The sequence below is a fragment of the Neophocaena asiaeorientalis genome, unplaced genomic scaffold, assembly GCF_003031525.2.
Source record: "Neophocaena asiaeorientalis asiaeorientalis breed wild unplaced genomic scaffold, Neophocaena_asiaeorientalis_V1.1 scaffold65, whole genome shotgun sequence".
NCBI lineage: Eukaryota > Metazoa > Chordata > Mammalia > Artiodactyla > Phocoenidae > Neophocaena > Neophocaena asiaeorientalis.
The window spans coordinates 14,650,669-14,669,212 of NW_020173215.1; the positions used below are offsets into that span (position 1 = coordinate 14,650,669).

The window sequence follows — 18,544 nt, forward strand, 5'->3', positions numbered from 1 at the left end:
TCAGCAATCAATTTTCTGTGAATGAACTGGTGTTTGCTCTATTTTTTTCTTTTGAGCTTAAATGAAGGCTACACTGGAAAGGTTAAATCGGTGTTAACTACATGTATTACATAAACAGCATTTACAGCGCTGCTTTGTTGTGGCTCTCTGTTTCCTTTTCCCACTCTGTTGATGTTTAACTGAACAATAACAAGCAGAAATTCTTCAGCAGATTGGTTTTAACTTGGGGTCCAATTCAAAGCATGTCACGAGAGTGTGTCTGTGTGTGTGAGGGTGTGCGCACATGTGTGTGGGAGACGGAAGTGGAGGAGGCATGTTCACGGAACCATTTAAGGGCCTGAGCTTTTTTTTTTTTTTTTAATCTATAAAAGAAATAAGTTGCCAGAATACAGCCTCCTGGAACACACTGAAGATTTTGTGCCAAGATTCCTAGTCCCAGAAATCTATTTAGAAATGATAGCTTTGAAGTCGATCAACAGAAAATTCAAGGAAGTAAGAGACTTGCCCTTCAGTGAATCCAACATCAATCGGGACCACCTCTGTTTGTTCTTTATTTTCCTCCTTGCATATCCTAGATACACATTTTAAGGTATCTTTTTTAGAAAAAGAAATGACGATTTAATTTTCTAGGATCAGCCACTTATTCTCATACTACTGCTTCTCAAGCGTTTCTGTGGTTGAATGAAAATACAAGGACGGGGCTGGAAGGAAGGTGCGGAATTCCACACACACGTTCACCCGTAACTTTCTCTTGGGTTCAGACCTTAATGAGAAGCCAAGGTGATCCCTCGCTTCGTTTGGGTTCGAGGTCTCTGTGCTACCATGTGCTGGCTCAAGAGCAATTCACCCAGACTCACCTTCCCTTTTCGTTCGTTTGTATCTTTTTTTCTCTCTCTCTTTCTGCCACTGATAATTGCAGAAAGAAAAAGAAACAGTTTTCCTATGGTGCTCAATAGCAGTGAAATATGCCAGGGCAAGGACCCCTTTTCTAGAAAATGAAATACAACATATGGAAGGAAACTAAGAACTCTTGTCAAAATTATTCCACTCTGAAACTAGTTACATTCCACAAGAAAATATAATCATGCCAAGGGTTTCTTTCTTCAGTGACTCTCACATAAACTGCAGTAGGAGAAAAAAATCGAATGCTCAGCTTCATAAGCTGTCAGTGCCATTGGCTACCAAAACCCATTCATATTCGATTATTTTCAGTCCACTGCAATTTCTATACAGCCCTCGTTGATATTTCTTCGGTTCACTGAATAAAACATTCACATCAGCCTATGATTGTGCTGTTGCTGTCTTTGCTATAATTAACACAGCAACAGATTAAAAAATACTACTTAAAATAACTGGTGTACAATTCACTTCCAAACAGAATACACATAAAAAGGATTATCCCACAGAGAGCTGCCAAACGTACTGTAAACTGGAAGGATTTCAATATCCCTTAAACACTCGGCTAGAAGCTAACTGAACCACGTCTCTGCTGTCAGCAGAGCATGAAACCCTGAGATCTGTTTCAGTTCCCATCCAGTCTCTGCCAGTTAAAACTAAAGACTTCCACAGGGTAAATGCATACTTCCATTTTTACTGGCATGGTCTACTTACTCTTTTCCAAGCAATATACTTCCCTCTCAAGGATGCTTGAGTCTTTTATGAGATGACATTCTGAAAAGCACTATGGTGTAACAAACTTGCCCAACTTTGATCACTTTCCCTCGTCTCTACGAAGGCTTTCTTGGGTGCACACAGTTGTGAATGGCACCGTAGAGAAAATCTAATAGACCCTATCCTTTTTCCAATGAGAATGTATCACAGAAAAATACACACACACTATCTAGAGAAAAAGAGGGAGAAACGAATGCAGGCGGTAAATCTGCTCCGCTGAATTCCCATTTCTTATCAAATCAAATTCAATTTTCTCAGCATGTCATTCAGAGACTTCCACAGTGTGAGCCTAGATTATCTTTCCAGCCTATGTTCTAGCAATCTCCTGGATGTATCTCCCACTCCTAGTAAACCAGATTACTCGTAGCTCCTGTGACATTGGCGCTTTCCCATTATTTGATCCTACCTCCTATTTAAGCAGAGAATCAGGGCCGTGGAGTCAACTCGTCTAGGGTATGGGGTGTTAGACGCCTGCTTCAAAGGGAGGGAGGCAGGGGCCTAGGAAGGAAAAGGTGTTCCTTGTAATCTTATCAATAGGCAACTGGTGTGCAGCTAAGAAAGGGATCTGAGCCCGACCACTTCTCAGAGTCGCTGAGGAGGAAAGTCATGCAGACCGTCCAAATAAGTTGTCAGTTGAAATGAGTGCTGCAGAAATAAGGTTTCTGTGATGAAACCAGGAAGACAGAGATAGGGCAGGAGACGTTTTAAAGCGGAGGCACTGAGATGCAATCTAAAGCTGAAGGAATGAGAGGAGAAATGAAATGACTTCCTAATAGTGACTGCTCCTCCGGGCAGCTGGGGACAGAGTTAAGGATGTGAATGGAACCAAGTGCCCCCTCAGGGCTCCTATTCATGGCATTCTTTCTGCAAAGAACATCTTCCTCCACTGGTTCCAATCATATCCAGCCTTCACCACCCATCTCAAAGAGCATCTTTTCCATGAAACCTGTTACTATCCCTTCAGAAGAGGCCACCCCCTCCCTCTTTTTCACTTCATCAGACATGGTTGGTACTTCTTTACGGCCTTAGGTAGATTGTATATTACGGTCTTCCAGTTTACTTGTCTCATACCTTTACTGTATTATATACATTGTAAACTATGCATTTATTCTTTTTTTTTTTTTTTTTACACTACGTGGGCCTCTCACTGTTGTGGCCTCTCCCGTTGCGGAGCGCAGGCTCTGGACGCGCAGGCTCAGTGGCCATGGCTCACGGGCCCAGCCGCTCCACGGCATGTGGGATCTTCCCGGACCGGGGCACGAACCCGTGTCCCCTGCATCGGCAGGCGGACTCTCAACCACTGCGCCACCAGGGAAGCCCTGCATTTATTCTTAATATCAACTGTAGCAACTACAAACCCTGATGCTTAATTGTTGCTCAATAAATATTGTTAATATTATTTTACTAATATCTGGGTAGGGAACAAAGATTTGCCTGATCTCTGGAAAAACGAAAAGGGTATCAAGGTCCAAACATATCTCTGGGTCTGCTCCCAGCTGTCCAGTATCACTGGCATTCCCACAGTATGTTTTAGAGAGATAACTAGTTATGTTCCGCTTATATTGACTATTTATCTACAATTCCTTATGGGCCTAGTCAATCAATTTGCTAATTTGTCAGAATAAGATTATTCACTATATTCTCAAGGTACATGGAGGGTGCTTAATAAATATCACTGCAGAAATATAGAAATGTCCGTTTTAACAGTCTCTCTTAGCACAGCCAGGAAGCCATTTCATCCCACCTACAAGTCTGATACCAAGACTAATTTAGGTTATCTTATGATTAAAATTTAGTTTGCTATTTTATTTTAGTCAACAATTATTTCTCACTGTATTATCTGTCTGTTAACTTCACCATTTTGAAAATATATGCTTGAAATACATATTTCACAGAAACCAGTGGTAGGATCCACAGGAAAAAATCTTACACTGCTATCCGGAATAAAATACTTGAATGCTGTCTGTATTAGTTGCTAGGAAGATTGAGGTCAAATTTTCAGCCAAGCTATAGCAGAGCCTATTGGACATTAGGAAATATATTTTATGGTTAAAAATTATCACCAGATTTATTTTACTTTTCCTACTTATTTCTCTATTTTCCAATTTTATCACTAAAAAAATTGGTATTTTACAAGTCCCTTTAAATATTTTTTATTTTAACAATGAGGGGCATAAATAATAAACACGTAAGATTAATCTACTCTTATTGACACTTCGATAGTCTGAAGTCAAAGATATTACACAGAAGTATAATGCTATTAAATAAAAAAGAAATTGCCACTTAGGTATATTTTCTTAAAAGTAGAATGATCTCAAAACTAGCTGGAGGGTTCTGGAAAAATTTATTGATCTAATTTGCTCCAAATATTGAGGGAAGCCATTTATTCATTTTTCTCTCCTTTTTTTCTCTAAAGGGTAAGGTAAATGAAACTCTTACCTGGCCACCTCACTTTTACAATTCTATCATAAAGTAGAAAGGTGACAAATATTGGCTTTCAAAATTCCTTGCAATACTCACAGAGCTGGAAGATGATAAGAAGTGCAGAATGGTCCTATTCATTAAGGACCTTGTCTTCCAAGGCTATAGGCATGAATCAAGAACATAAACTATAAGTATGATACATTGTTGGCCACTCAGCATTTGAAAGACCGACACCTTTAAAACACGTAGTTCTGGGCTTCCCTGGTGGCGCAGTGGTTGAGAATCTGCCTGTCAATGCAGGAGACACGGGTTCGAGCCCTGGTCTGGGAAGATCCCACATGCCGCGGAGCAACTGGGCCCGTGAGCCACAACTACTGAGCCTGCGCGTCTGGAGCCTGTGCTCCGCAACAACACAGGCCGAGATAGTGAGAGGCCCGCACACCGCGATGAAGAGTGGCCCCCACTTGCCGCAACTAGAGAAAGCCCTCACACAGAAACGAAGACCCAACACAGCCAAAAATTAAAAAAAAAAAAAAAGCACGTAGTTCTCTCACTAAAATAAGATGAAAACTTAGAAACTGAAGCTGACGAACAGCAAAATCATTGCAAGTGTGATGAAATTTTGTCATAACTTCTTTTTATTTCCAAAACTTCCCTATCCTTAGTAATGCTATGTTTTGCTTTTATTTGTATACGTTCATTTCCAATTAAAATGTTTCAGAACTTAATGTTTTGACTAAAAACAGTCATTGAAAGGCCAGTCCAAAATATGAAGTTTCACAAAAAACAAAGTCTTTTCCTTAAAAAACTAAAAATAGAATTACCATATGACCCAGCAATCCCACTGCTGGACATATACCCTGAGAAAACCATAATTCAAAAAGACACACGCACCCCAATGTTCACTGCAGCACTATTTACAATAGCCAGGACACGGAAGCAACCTAAGTGTCCATCGACAGAGGAATAAATAAAGAAGATGTGGTACATATATACAATGGAATATTACTCAGTCATAAAAAGAAATGAAATTGGGTCATTTGTAGAGACGGGGATGGACCTAGAGTCTGTCATACAGAGTGAAGTAAGTCAGAAAAAAAATAACAAATATCATATATTAACACGTATATGTGGAATCTAGAAAAATGGTACAGATGAGCCTTCTTGCAAGGCAGAAATAGGGACCCAGATGTACAGAACAAACATATGGACACCAAGGGGGGAAAGGGGGGGGTGGGATGAATTGGGAGATTGGGATTGACACATATACACTATTGATACTATGTATAAAATAGACAACTAATGAGAACCTGCTGTAGAGCACAGGGAACTCTACTTAATGCTCTGCGGTGACCTAAATGGGAAGGAAATCCAAAAAAGAGGGGATGTATGTATACATATAGCTGATTCACTTCACTGTACAGTAGAAACTAATACAACATTGTAAAGCAACTATACCCCAATTAAAAAAAATTAAAATTAAAAATGTGTTTAAACAAACTATGAGGCTTTTTACGAACCAGTTATTTAAATGTGTGGAAGTGAGCAAATGTTATCTTACTGTTGACTCAAAAGAAGATGCTGTGTGGGCAGAGAATGTGGAAGCTGTCTGTGAGGGAAGAGCTTGTCATCTAAATTAATGTGGTAGACTTGCCTCATAAGCTATCTCCACCGCCCTGCTTTATGACTCTGCTGGGAAGAGTCAAGGTCAATATTCCACTCATTTAGAACACACAGAGCCTATTTATTTACTAAGGGACTCACATCCCTTCATGTAGTCAGGATACAATAAGACTCAGGTTAAAAGCTTCTTTAAGAAATCAATTATGCAGGGAAACGAATCAACTACTAAACTTGAACTCATATGTCAAAATCCAGCTTGCTCTCCTCTGCTACTGAATGCCACGACTAGCCTACCCATACAGAGGAGATGGTCACCTACCAACTCAGATTTCAGTGCAGTTAAAGAGGTTCCTCTCCCCCGATGCAGTATGTTTCCCTCTTGGTGTGTTCGTTGAAGGCTTGATTTCTATTATTTTTGCCCCAAATCCTTTAACAAGGAACAAGGCATTCCTTTGCTCAATTAGACTTAAGAATTAAACTCCTTTATGCAGAAGGAGTGCTGTATTCAATACGGCACTTTTAAAATACTCATTCCGCACCAATTATACAGGAAGCACTGTGACAGACTTTCAATTACAAAAATATTTTTAAAAAAATAATTCCTGTTTTCACAGAGCTCAGGGTCCTCGTGAAGGTCAGCATGAAAGCAATACAGCTGAATAAAAACTATTATAAGAACTGGTGAACACACCATTGTAAAGCAATTATACCCCAATAAAGATGTTAAAAAAAAAGAACTGGTGGCAGATTATGAAGAGATGAAACTGTCTCAGAGATGAGATGGAAGGGTTACTTAGCAGGAAAAACAAAGATCATGAAAAAGGTAGCATTGGAAGGAAGTCTCAAAAAATTGTGATTGAGAAATATAATGTGATTTCAACATTATGAGAACCAGGGAATCACTTCCAATTCCTCACCACCTGAGGGTGCGTCATACAACTGGGGGTTTGTGTTTCCATCCTATGCACTTTTAGCTACTTCCTGCTTCTAGTTATGCACCGTTAGCTGGTTGGCTGGAAACTATGCTACCATGTGTTCATCCTTACTCGTCTTTCATTCTTTATAAAAAATGACTCAACTTCTATAAGATTCTATGAGATTTTCTCATAGGTCTCTATTTCCCTATAATTTTATCATCTTTAGGCCCTTCCTTGACCATTTGTATGCCCTATAAATTCAGCTGCAATGGGGCTCTCCAAAGGGCAGAAGTATCAGACCTGGGGCAAATCAAAATTGGTTTTCCTTCTCCCCTATGAAGTATGGTTAAAAAACATCAATGAAATCTATGAAGGACCTAAACAGAGAGGAGATCTCACAAAACCAACTGAAATGAAGCAGAGTAAGGCCTGCTTCTTCCTCTTGTTGAGGGAACACTGTCATAGAGGAAAGAGTAGAGACTCGGCCACTGGGAGCCTCTCCCACCTTTTCTCCCTGTGCTTTCCATGGGATACAAAGCAGCTAAACCCTTGGTACCCACTTCAGGCCTGGATTCAAGTTGCATCTCTGTGCTTGTAAAAGCCCTCCATTCAGCTGGAACAGAGGAGACTAACTTAGTTGTCACGGCAGATAAGAAAGCACACGCAGTACAAGTGGAGTTGGCAGAACAGACAAGAACACACAGGTGTCGTGGAGGGCTTTCAGCCACCTGAAGCAGAAGAAATCAGGCCGAGCACACACAGAACACAACCCGGAGCAGAAACGCCTTTGTGTGTTCAGCACACATTCATCACCCTTCCCTCTCCACCCATTCATTCTTTAACAACTGTATCCTAGAAATTGATGCTCTATCTCTTCCATTAGTTATATTTTCATTTGCCCAGATGTACTTTTGCTCTCAACCTCTTGGCATAAGAAACAGGAGGACAGAATGGCCACTATTCTCCAGAAAAGCAGATTCCATCTTCAGTAGCTTATGGAAAGGCTGACAATAATTCATTCCTACCAACCACTTCCAGAAAGTCAGAGAAGGAACAGCCCAGCGCCCTGAAGGAGAAAGTTAATTTCTCTGTGATGTTTAAATGTACAAAAAGAAAAATCTCTACTGCAGCATTGGCTATAAACTGCACCAACAAATTGTTTTGAAGATTGATTAAGCTCGCAAGAGTTGCTATGACCATTAATTAATGGCATCAGCAAAGTTTACATGACGTAAACAGAGCATTTGTGAAAAATCAACAAGCACAACTAAATTTGGTTGTAATCTGTTCAAGCCATCTTAGAAATCTCACGAAAATGGGAAACCAAACATGTGTTAAACGGTACAGACGTCTAAGTATTCTGATTTTCATTACTACCGCACCAGCAGAGTTTGATTTTACATTGTAAAATTTTAGGGTAAATTTTTGTTTAGAATGTGTTCCCATTTTCAAGGATGTAGTTTTCTTAGGCCAAAAACATAGTCTGCAATAACTGTAAGGTTTTCTTCCCCTATATTTTTTGTATCTTTGACAATACTACTTTATTTAACCCCTTTTCTCACCCTGTATTTTTTCTGCCTACCAGAATAAATTTGAGGTGAATAAGTTATTCAATTTAGCAAGCATTTTCTTTTATTTTTAAAGATTTACTTATTATTTACTTATTTTTATTTATTTTTTTTTGGCTGTGTCGGGTCTTAGTTGCGGCACACAGGATATTTCGTTGTGGCGTGCAGGCTTCCCTCTAGCGGGCCTCTCTCTAGTTGTGGCGTGCAGGCTCCAGGGCACGTGGGCTCTGTAGTTTGCAGCACAAGGGCTCTCTAGTGGAGGCGCAAAAGCTCAGTAATTGCGGCATGCGGGCTTAGTTGCCATGTAGCACGTGTGATCTTAGCTCCCTGACCAGGGATCAAACCTGCGTCCCCTGCATTGGAAGGCGGATTCTTTACCACTGGACCACCAGGGAAGTCTCTGCCAAGCATTTTCTTTTTTAATTTATTTATGTTTATTTTTGGCTGCACTGGGGCTTCGTTGCTGCATGCGGGCTTTCTCTCGTTGTGGCAAGCAAGGGCTACTCTTCGTTGCGGTGCGCGGGCTTCTCATCGTGGTGGCTTCTCTCATTGTGAAGCACGGGCTCTAGGCACACAGGCTTCAGTAGTTGTAGCACACAGGCTCAGTAGTTGTGGCTCGCGAGCTCTAGAGCGCAGCCTCAGTAGTTGTGGCGCATGGGCTTAGCTGCTCTGCAGCATGTGGGATCTTCCCAGACCAGGGCTCAAACCTGCATCCCCTGCATTGGCAGGTGGATTCTTAACCACCGCGCCACCAAGGAAGCCCCGTTGGCAAGCATTTTCAATCATTAAAAAGCTGATGTAAAGGTAGCTGAATATGACCCAAGCAAATAGAATGGATCAGTGTAGGATTACCTGAACCGTACATCATCCTAAAGCAGAGGGGTCATCTCTAATCGTTCTTGCACCTCTTCTTATTGCCTAATACAGGACACGGCATAGAACAGGTTCTCAGAATCGCTGGGTGAAATTGGTTAGAGATGAATATTCTTATCTTGTAAGAATACAGTAAATTTTGTTACCCACCTCTTTCAAATGGCCTCTATGGAAGCAGGAGACCATCCTGCCTCTTGGCACTAAGACTTGAAAAGTGGATTTGCCAAGCTCAATGTCAATAAGGCCAGTTACAGGATCACCCTTAGTAATCAGATCTGTGCTGAAAATTTAGTTCTATGTGTGTGAATTCGAAGTGATCTTATTAGAGTTTTATTTAGTTATTGTTTTATTTATTTATTTTTGGCTGCATTGGGTCTTATTGCTGCGAGCAGGCTTTCTCCAGTTGCAGTGCGCGGGCTTCTCATTGCGGTGGCTTCTCTTGTTGCGGAGCACGGGCTCTAGGCGTGCAGGCTTCAGTAGTTGTGGCACGAGGGCTCAGGAGTTGTGGCTCACGGGCTCTAGAGCACAGGCTCAGTAGTTGTGGCGCACGGGCTTAGTTGCTCCGCGGCATGTGGGATCTTCCTGGACCAGGGCTTGAACCCGTGTCTCCTGCCTTGGCAGGTGGATTCTTAACCACCGCGCCACCAGGGAAGTCCCAGAAGTGATCTTATTAGGGTTTTGAAGTGTGAGACCTGACCGCAGTTTAAATCAAAATATCTCTTCAAAGAGGAGTCATGTATAACAGGAAGAGCACTGAGGTAGGAGTTGCCTGACAGAACTCTATCTTGACTGGGTCATTCTGAATGAATCTCTTTAACTTTCTAGGTCTCAGCATGCACACCTGCAAAATGAAACAAGTTGAACCCCCAAATCTTCTATGTGCGTCAGGGTGAAACTCTTTAAATAGCCTGTTGCCTTTCACCTAGTAAACCAACAATTGTGAGAAATAACCAGAACGGAGGTCTTTAACATTTACCTTTAATAATTATTTAATAATAACAACAACTGAAATAAAAATGTGATGAAAGGGCGCCTCTCACTTGATTCCTTGCCCACGGCCTTGGCTTTCCTCATCATTTTTTTCTTCTCTGTCTGATGCTGTTAGAACCTGTGGGAGAGCGTGTGAGTGTACTTCTGGTCCCACTTGCACTACCGCGAGGGCTTAGTTTCTTGGATTTCCCCACAAGGTTCTATTTGTCTGCCTGCGCCAGCACTTCTGTGATTTCTTAGTAACTGCTTCTCTAATCCTCCAACACCACCCTTCCAGAGCATCACTTCCTCAGCAAGCTCCCACATTTGTCTATAGTCTAATTTTTTCCACAAAACCTAATAAATCTTTTATTCCCATGGAACTTAGAGTGGCTCTGTTCTCCTAACTGAAAGCTGATGGGAACAGTGGCATGACATACCATGGGGACCACCAATTATAGTCTCTGACTTGTTGGCATATGTTCAGTCTCTACCTTCAAATCTCTTTGTCCTCAAGAAGATACCCCCAAGAGAAAAGGACAGTGAACTTCCCTGACAACGTGATACATGCAGAATCACTGCATACCTATGTACCTATTCTTTACCAGGTGGAACACAAGGTCTTAAAGATGCTTCCTGCTAAAAGGAGATCCTCGCCTATTCTGCGAGTATGAGAAGAGAATTCGTATGAAAGAGAAGTGTTTCCGGGCAGTTCTCTGTTTCAGCACCACTTCTAAAATTGATCCTGAAGGGAAGAAGGTGTCAGGAAAATGGTTATCAGGTGAAACTCTTGTCCGTGTCCCCAAGATCTTCACACACTTTAAAATCCATTCATTCCCTCCTCAGAAAACTTAGGGTAAAATGCAAAAAATGAGAAACTGAAAAATAGATATGAAGGAAGCATTGAGTTAATGAAAGTCAGTATCAATAGACGTAAAACGTACTAAAGAATAAAAGTAAAATCCTATTTTATTGACAAACAGATTTCACATTCTTCAGTGATGCAGAAACCTAATCACTAGTGGAAGTGAGGAAAGGTATGACCTTCACTACTTTGAAAGGCACTCCGTCTTCTTTGTCCTATTGGTTTTCTAGTCCATTTCTAAGTGCCAATGCCCTATCAGATGCTCAAATGCGAAAACTTGAGTTCAAGTAATTGTCAGCACTCATCTGGACTCTTTTTCATTCCATCTTCCATTTCTAAATCATGTTTATTTCATAACTTTAAACTCAAGTCAGATGAACTCCCTTGACAAAAGAACTGAACAAGTCCATATTGATCTCTTAAGTGGATCAATAGAAACTTAACTGAAATGGATTGGGGATTTTATCAAACTTGATATAGTAGAACACTAATGAGATCACTTCCAACTCACACATACAGAACTAAATTTTCAGCACAAATTGATCTGATTACTAAGGATGAATGGTCACCTTTAATAATGGATTAAGGTGGTAAAGAATTATCTCCTTATACAAAAATCCTTTTTTTTCTTTTAAACTACTGGAGATTGCTTTAACTTTTCTTCTTAGATGGAACTTTACTTGCTTCTTACATGGTCAGGTTTGAGTTTGGGATTGTTTTAATTTTCGGAATTTGAACTGAAGTTTTCAATTCAGAAATATCTTCTGAGGTATTCTCAAAAGGGAATTTTGTAACACCCAGAAACGCCATGGTGATACAAATGTACTGCTCCAGTAAACCACAATATCCCTAAAAGCTGTTCATAAAATAATGCAAATAATAGTTAATAAAGCCGTCAGTATGACAGAGGATTGTACATTTGAAGTGTCAGCTTTGTCCATTTTGTGACTATTAATATGATAATCCGGATATACGTTTCTTAGAAGATGTTACACATTAGAATTTTTAAATATTATTCATAAAACAAATGCATGAAAATTTGATGATCAATCTTCCAGTTGGTTGGGGTAAAGACTTAATATAGTGACGAACAGAGGCCAAAAATTGTACCTCTCTCCAATCCATTTGAAACATTAGAAGATTCATCCATCCAACATCCGTCTCTTCATTTCTACATTCAGTGACTAGCTTCCGCAATGGCGTCAAGTGTTGGCTCAGAACGCTCCCGGCAATCTTCACTTTTCTTCAACGAAGACAAAGAGTGGTGCTATGAAATGGTCAGATCCTAGGAGACTTTATTGGACACTCTGTTAGTGAATGCATGTGAATGTACCTTTTCCAGATCTTTTCTTCCTGGGATCATAGAATAATGCTCCATGACCTAAATCCCTTGAGAAAATCAGTCAGTCAATCTCTGTCTCTCTCTGTCTCTCTCTCTACTTTTCCTCTATCCCTCCCCCTTTCTCTTTGGTCTCTCTTCAGGTCTTGAACTCTACTGACTCAAAAATCTCCCCATCTTACATTAGGTAAATAGATCCAAAAGCAGAAAGCTTCTCTATACCTAAGAAAAATGTTCAAACACTCAACCAAGGCTTTGTATCTTGTTCCTGCATTCTCCTTTGCTTACTGGTGGGTGTGCTCTGAATTAGAAATTCTTAAACATATTTGTGCTCCAGCAAGGAAAGAACAAGACAGAACATGTGGTCTACTTTTTGCTTCTAGGTTCTTAGAACATAGATGGTTTAGGTGGAGAAAATCCATCTAAAACGTTCTCTGTCTTTCTGGTTCAGGATAACTCACAAGAGTTTTATATTGGATGGGGGTCTAAAGCCCTAGAACTTCTGCAGTATCCTTGTCCCTTGGGATGCCTTCTCTGTTCATCTTTCTGCCCAGAAGCACACACACACAAAGGTTGATTTGTCTAGTGCAGATCTGGATATAAATCTGTTCCTAAAACTAATACCACCATAAGGGTCACACACATCTTTCAACACTGGGAACTATAAGAAATATAAAAATGAACAAGATATTACAAATAGTCTCAAGTGACATGGAATTCTCCCTGATTTCCCTGAAGTCACTCTCCTCATGCAGGACTCTTCGTTTTTATGTTGTTTTTGAAAATAAGTTTATTGTATTTTTTTCTAAATGTAAAAGTAATGATGTGCTTATTGTAAAGTAAATGTTTGGAAAATATAGAAAACAAAAAACTAATAGAAACTCATATACAGTCCCACAACCCAGAGAAAATCATTAAGCTTTAGAGAGAAACTACTCTGTGTTTAAGTTGAAAAGTTCTGGAGCTGAAGTGCTAAATTGAAAATTTCTTTCTGTATCTAGACCAAAGCCCCAATAATGGCCATATATCTTGGATATTCAATGCAAGTAGAGGTCACCATTTCAGAAAGAAGAATGGTCAAGATATCCAAGAGACATAGAATAGTTACCTCAATTTTTACTGAGTTATTAACTGATCCCATCCCCATTCCACTCACCCATCCTACCTGATTATGTTGGAAGGAATTCAAAAGAGAGAGACGGCAAATATAAACGGTCTAACCATCCACGAGAAAGAGGATGCCCCCAGCTACCGACAGTACCAGACCACTCCAGCCCTGCACAGAGAAAGCCCCTACCCATTTCCAAGTGGATGATAAGGCCTCTTTGGCTTTGAGCAACACATCTCCTAAAAGCACATTAAGTGGACTATTCCTACCTCTTCTGCAATAAGGAGTCAAGAGGTTCTGTGGGGAGACAGGGTTTGAGCTCCTTTGAGAGACCAAAACCATAGTCTAGGATGTGACATGAGTATGGGTAAGTGAAGTGGGGTAGTAGCAAAAGTTAATTAATGTGAGATAGTGGACAAAATGAGAGCTGAGGGTCATGGCTTGCTGTTAGATCAAATGTTACTACTTCCCTTCTTTCAGTGACCCTCTTGGAGGGATGCTTCAACATCCCCACTCTGCTGAACCTAGACTTGCTTTGGCCAAATAAATGTGTGTGAGTTAAAGAGATGTAGAGGTTTTAAGAGCCTATTTGTGGTTTGCCATGCCTCTTTTCTCCTTCCAGCTAGAGATGGTTCCATTACCCTAAGTTCTAAAGGAAGTACAAGGAACAGAGTCAACATGAACCAGTGAAGGATATTAACGTGAGAAAAATAAACATTTACGGTTATAAGTTAATAGGACTTGTGTGCTGTTTACTACTGTAGTACACAATAGCCTACTCTGATGGATACGCGCCACGCGCCAAAGATTTCACAAACTGATGAGAGACAGATAATAACGGATGCTACCAACAAGAAGGGGTAGAGCAACCACAACTGCAAGAACTGAGCTGCAAAAGAGGTTTGTTTTTTTACGTAAGAGTGAAAGGTAAACTCTGGCAGCTGCATAGACTCAATTTTTTCACTGTGCATTTGAGTCATAGATTAATTTTACTCAACCTAATACTGTGAGCGTTTCTCATGTTTTAAGCGTTTTTGGAAAGCAACATTTTTAATGCTTATGTTCTATCCCATTTATTTACTTACTGTGCCATTGCCATTTGTCTCCTATTATATACCATTTCAATGATACTCCAAAAAATATCATTATCTCGATACTCAAGTTTTGAATATGTAATTTTATAACCTCAGCTGACTACGAATTTTACTTATTTAAAATCTCTTTTCGTACTGCCCCTTGCATTAGACTGGAGCTCCTTATATGCACATATTATGTGTATTATTTTCTCTTAATTTCCCTTGACATTTATTCCAGTAAATGACACAGAGCTAATACATATAGTAATCATAGCTAGCCAACTAACCCAATAGTGCTACGAACGTACTTTTCTCTGACTCTTATAGAGATAACTGACAAGGTGGTGGAGTGTTTTCTTAACAACAGCTGCCGTATGGGTGATGTAATTGCATAAACATTTATATTTAGTTATAGGAAGGCTAACTCTGAGTTTTATTCTACATTTGATACAGATAGCCAGGCTCTCATCAAAGTTCTTTAGAAGACAAATTAAGAAAACTGGCAAAAGCCAGTATTTTAATACATCCAAATCCCTATTTCCCTTCTTATTCAATAACTAAAAGCTATTAAACACAGTAAGATTTTACAAAGTCAAGATCATGACTGATTCAAGTGTGAAATAGAAACGTCTGTGACTGAAAGAAAAACTAAAGTCTATACAATTAATCATCCGTAGATGACACGCATTCACGCAGAAAATCTAGATAATTCCAGCAGGGAGTGAAGGGAAAGAACTAAGCTTCACCCCAATTATCATGTATGCTATACAATTAGATTCTAAAGTCACCAAATGTAATGTGTGTAGATAAGACAGAGTGGGGTGATAGTTGAGAATGATAGCCAAATTTCTGACTTGAGCAATGAGGTAAATGGTGATACCATTCTCTAAGAGAGGGAAATCCAGGTTGAGGGGCTGGGTTGAAGGGGAAATGTCTCACATCGTCATGAACATTTGGAGAAAATGTGAGGCCAGGGTGTCTGACGTGTCTGTGTGCATTTATCCATTTGTCAGTTTGGTGGTAATTTCCCATGTTTATCAACCTGGTTGGCTCAGGTTGATAAGTATCTACCTGGTATCCAATCCTATTCATTAGCTAGTTACGTACTGTTATTTAAACTTACAAGAGAATAGAAAAGCAGTGGAGAAACAGGACAATGTTTTACCAAGGCAGAAAAGTCGGGAAAATAAACGCTTACACAATAATACACTTTAACTCATTTGGAGTAAGTGCTGGCCATTAAATATAGTCAAAACAGTTACCATGCTGAGAATTACAGGGTCTTAAACATGCCTTTAACTGATACTTGACATGTTAGAGTGCAATGGTGGGTGGAGAGAGGAGTATCACAGTAAATAATTGAAGATAAATTCTAGGCCTCTCAGCAATGGTTTCCCACGTGTTATTTTCACTTCAACACTGAAAGAAATGACAAAGGCATGAATAGAATGAAAGCCGACTTAATGAAGTCTTTTTTCATACAGTTCAGTAACGCTGAATCTCAACCAGTTTCCAGACAAGGCAATTTTGGTACTAGAGCCACATCTCAGGACCGGTTTGCTGGGATCGAAACCGAGATGCACTTCTAGAATTGTCTTTATTCGAATGAGTCAAAAAGGTTAATATCGTCGTATCATCTACTTTCTGTGTTTTTTCAACTTGATGGTGTCTGCAAAATCCTTTTCAATTTACAAGATTTTAGGTAGAAATGTGCTTCAGATTGGTATCTACTTAGTTACTTCAGAGATTTGAGTGTAGCAATAAATCTAAATAAAGAAACACTATAGACTTCCAAAAGTTAAGGGGCCTCCAGCCCAACCTAGTCTACTTTTAGCTTCTAAGAGTATACTTCTATCTGAACTGCCAGTGATCCAAATTCACATCGTCATTGCAAAATCAAAGCAAGTCAAAGATTATTCTGTATTGACCTTCCATACCCCAAGGGCTGTCTACGAACAAAAGTTGCTTCAAGAAAGGCAGCTGGCACTGGATATTAATTCATTCATTCAACCATTTTATTGAGGATCTATTTATTGTCAGACATCATGTTGTACTGATATAATCAAAGTACTAAGTGCATCTTCCCTATCTCTCTTTGGGACCTAGATATATGGCTTGAATTGCAAATTTTAAAATACTGGGAAAGTCAAAGCCTTTCTCACAATTGATATGATTCCAGAGCCCTACTTTATCTTGAAGTCATCTTTTCCATACCCATCCGTATCTGAAACTTAGCTCCTTTAACAGAAGATATACACACACACACACATCTGCCTATTCTCAAGTTTAGTAATGCTATTAAAAATACTGTATACTCCCAAGTATAGAATTATATGGCAGAATATACAGCCTTCTCCCGTCTCTCTAGCTCCCTGTCTCTCCCCATTAAAACTCTCTCGTCTTCTCTACTCTCCTTCACCTCTCAAGACCTAAGCGGCAGTGCACTCGACGGTCCTACAGATCTGTCTCTTGCTTCAACAGTGTTTAGATGCACCAGACCCAGGGACACCCCTTGCTTCAGTCTCTGCCCACCCTCCAACCTTTTTTCCAGTCTCAACCTTTTGAATCAGCCACTCATCTACCCTCGGCCACCAGGACCCGCCAACACCATTTTTCGATCTTAACTCCTTATTAGCGATCAACCATGAGCTCCCAGATTCATCAGAATTATTCCACTGAGGTGGAGGCTGTCGTCAACCACCTGGTCAACAGGCATCTGCGGGCCCCCTACACCTACCTCTCTCTGGGCTTCTATTTCGACCACGACCATGTGGCTCTGGCCGGCGTGGACCACTTTTTTCCGCGAAATGGCCGAGGAGAAGCGAGAGGGCGTCCAGCGTCTCTTGAAAATGCAAAACCAGTGCGGCGGCTGCGCCCTCTTCCAGGATGTGCAGAAGCAGTCCCAAGATGAGTGGGGCGAAACACAGGGTGCTGTGGAAGTCACCGTGCTCATTGCGAAGAACCCGAGCTTGGCCCTTTTGGAGCAGCACGCCGTGGGTTCTGCCTGCAGACCCCGCCTGAGACTTCCGGGAGAGCCGCTTCCTGGAGGAGCAGGTGAAACTTATCAAGAAGATGGCAATCATCTGACCGACCTCCGCAGGCCCGCTGGTCCGTAGGCTGGGCTGGGCGAGCATCACTTGGAAAGACAGCCTCAAGGACAGCTAGGAGCCTCCAAAGCCCAGCAGCCTTTGAGGAGCCCCTCTGGTGTCAGGGTTTCTGCCCGAAGCCCCTCTCTGCAGCCACCAGGCAGCTTTTTAACTACCCTGGAGCCCTCTCCCAAGCCTTGGACCAAATGGAAACAATAAAGCTTTTAGCAGGAAAAAAAAAAAAAAAGACCTAAGCAAATTCTTTTCCTAGTTACATGCCTGACATTTCTGTCTTATTTTATTGAAATGTTCTGACTCAAACCCAAGTCTCTCTCTAGTCTGCGACGTTCTATTTCCCAATAAAATCTCTAATGTACAGAGCAAGGTTGTTCAGTAGAACTTTCTGTAATGAAGGAAATGTTCAATATTCATCTGGTCCATAGAATAGCTACTCGCCATATGGGACTACGGAACATTTTAAGTGTAGCTAATACAAGTAAGGACCTAAACTTTTATTTAATTTTAATTAATTAAAGTTTAAATAGTCACATATGGCTGGGGGCTACCATCTAGAACCACTCTAGATCAAGTAACCTTTGCTAAGCATTCGAGAACCTGCTTAATTATCAGGGCTATATTGGCCACCAAGTCATTAAGTGTATCTTTACAGACCTCATTTTCTTCACGTTAAATATTCTAATCTCTTAATGAAAAAATGCCAAGGACTGAATTATCAAACCAGACTCACTTGAACCAGAGTTTCAAACTTTAGTAATGATTTTGAGTTTAAAATTAATCCATGGGACAGGCAAAGCAAAGAGAAATCTAGAATCCCTAGTGCAGGTCCCCTGATGCTTTCTTGTCACATCAATACCTTCCAGCCCTGATGAATGTATGAGATCACTAATAATGTATGTGACTACAGTACCTACACAGAGGGGATCTATTTTAATCCTGAAATTCCTTCACTTTATACCAAATAGCTTTCATAACATTTCCTAGAAGGCCATGGCCACACATCCATA

At 40.5% G+C, this 18,544-nt stretch overlaps 1 protein-coding gene across 7 annotated transcripts in view; it reads right to left on the reverse strand.

Annotated features, from left to right (window-relative positions):
• The window catches only part of SLC7A11 (solute carrier family 7 member 11), a 182,836-nt gene that overhangs the window by 58,955 nt on the left and 105,337 nt on the right, over positions 1 to 18,544 (reverse strand). For 2 of the 7 annotated variants that reach the window (XM_024745096.1, XM_024745095.1), the window contains exon 12: positions 17,171 to 17,475. In XM_024745096.1, coding sequence (XP_024600864.1) covers positions 17,171 to 17,475 — 305 coding nt within the window. Of the gene's footprint in view, positions 1 to 9,685; positions 12,300 to 16,426; positions 17,476 to 18,544 lie in introns of those variants that run through there. The other 5 variants (XM_024745097.1, XM_024745093.1, XM_024745092.1 and 2 more) reach the window with 5 other exon arrangements.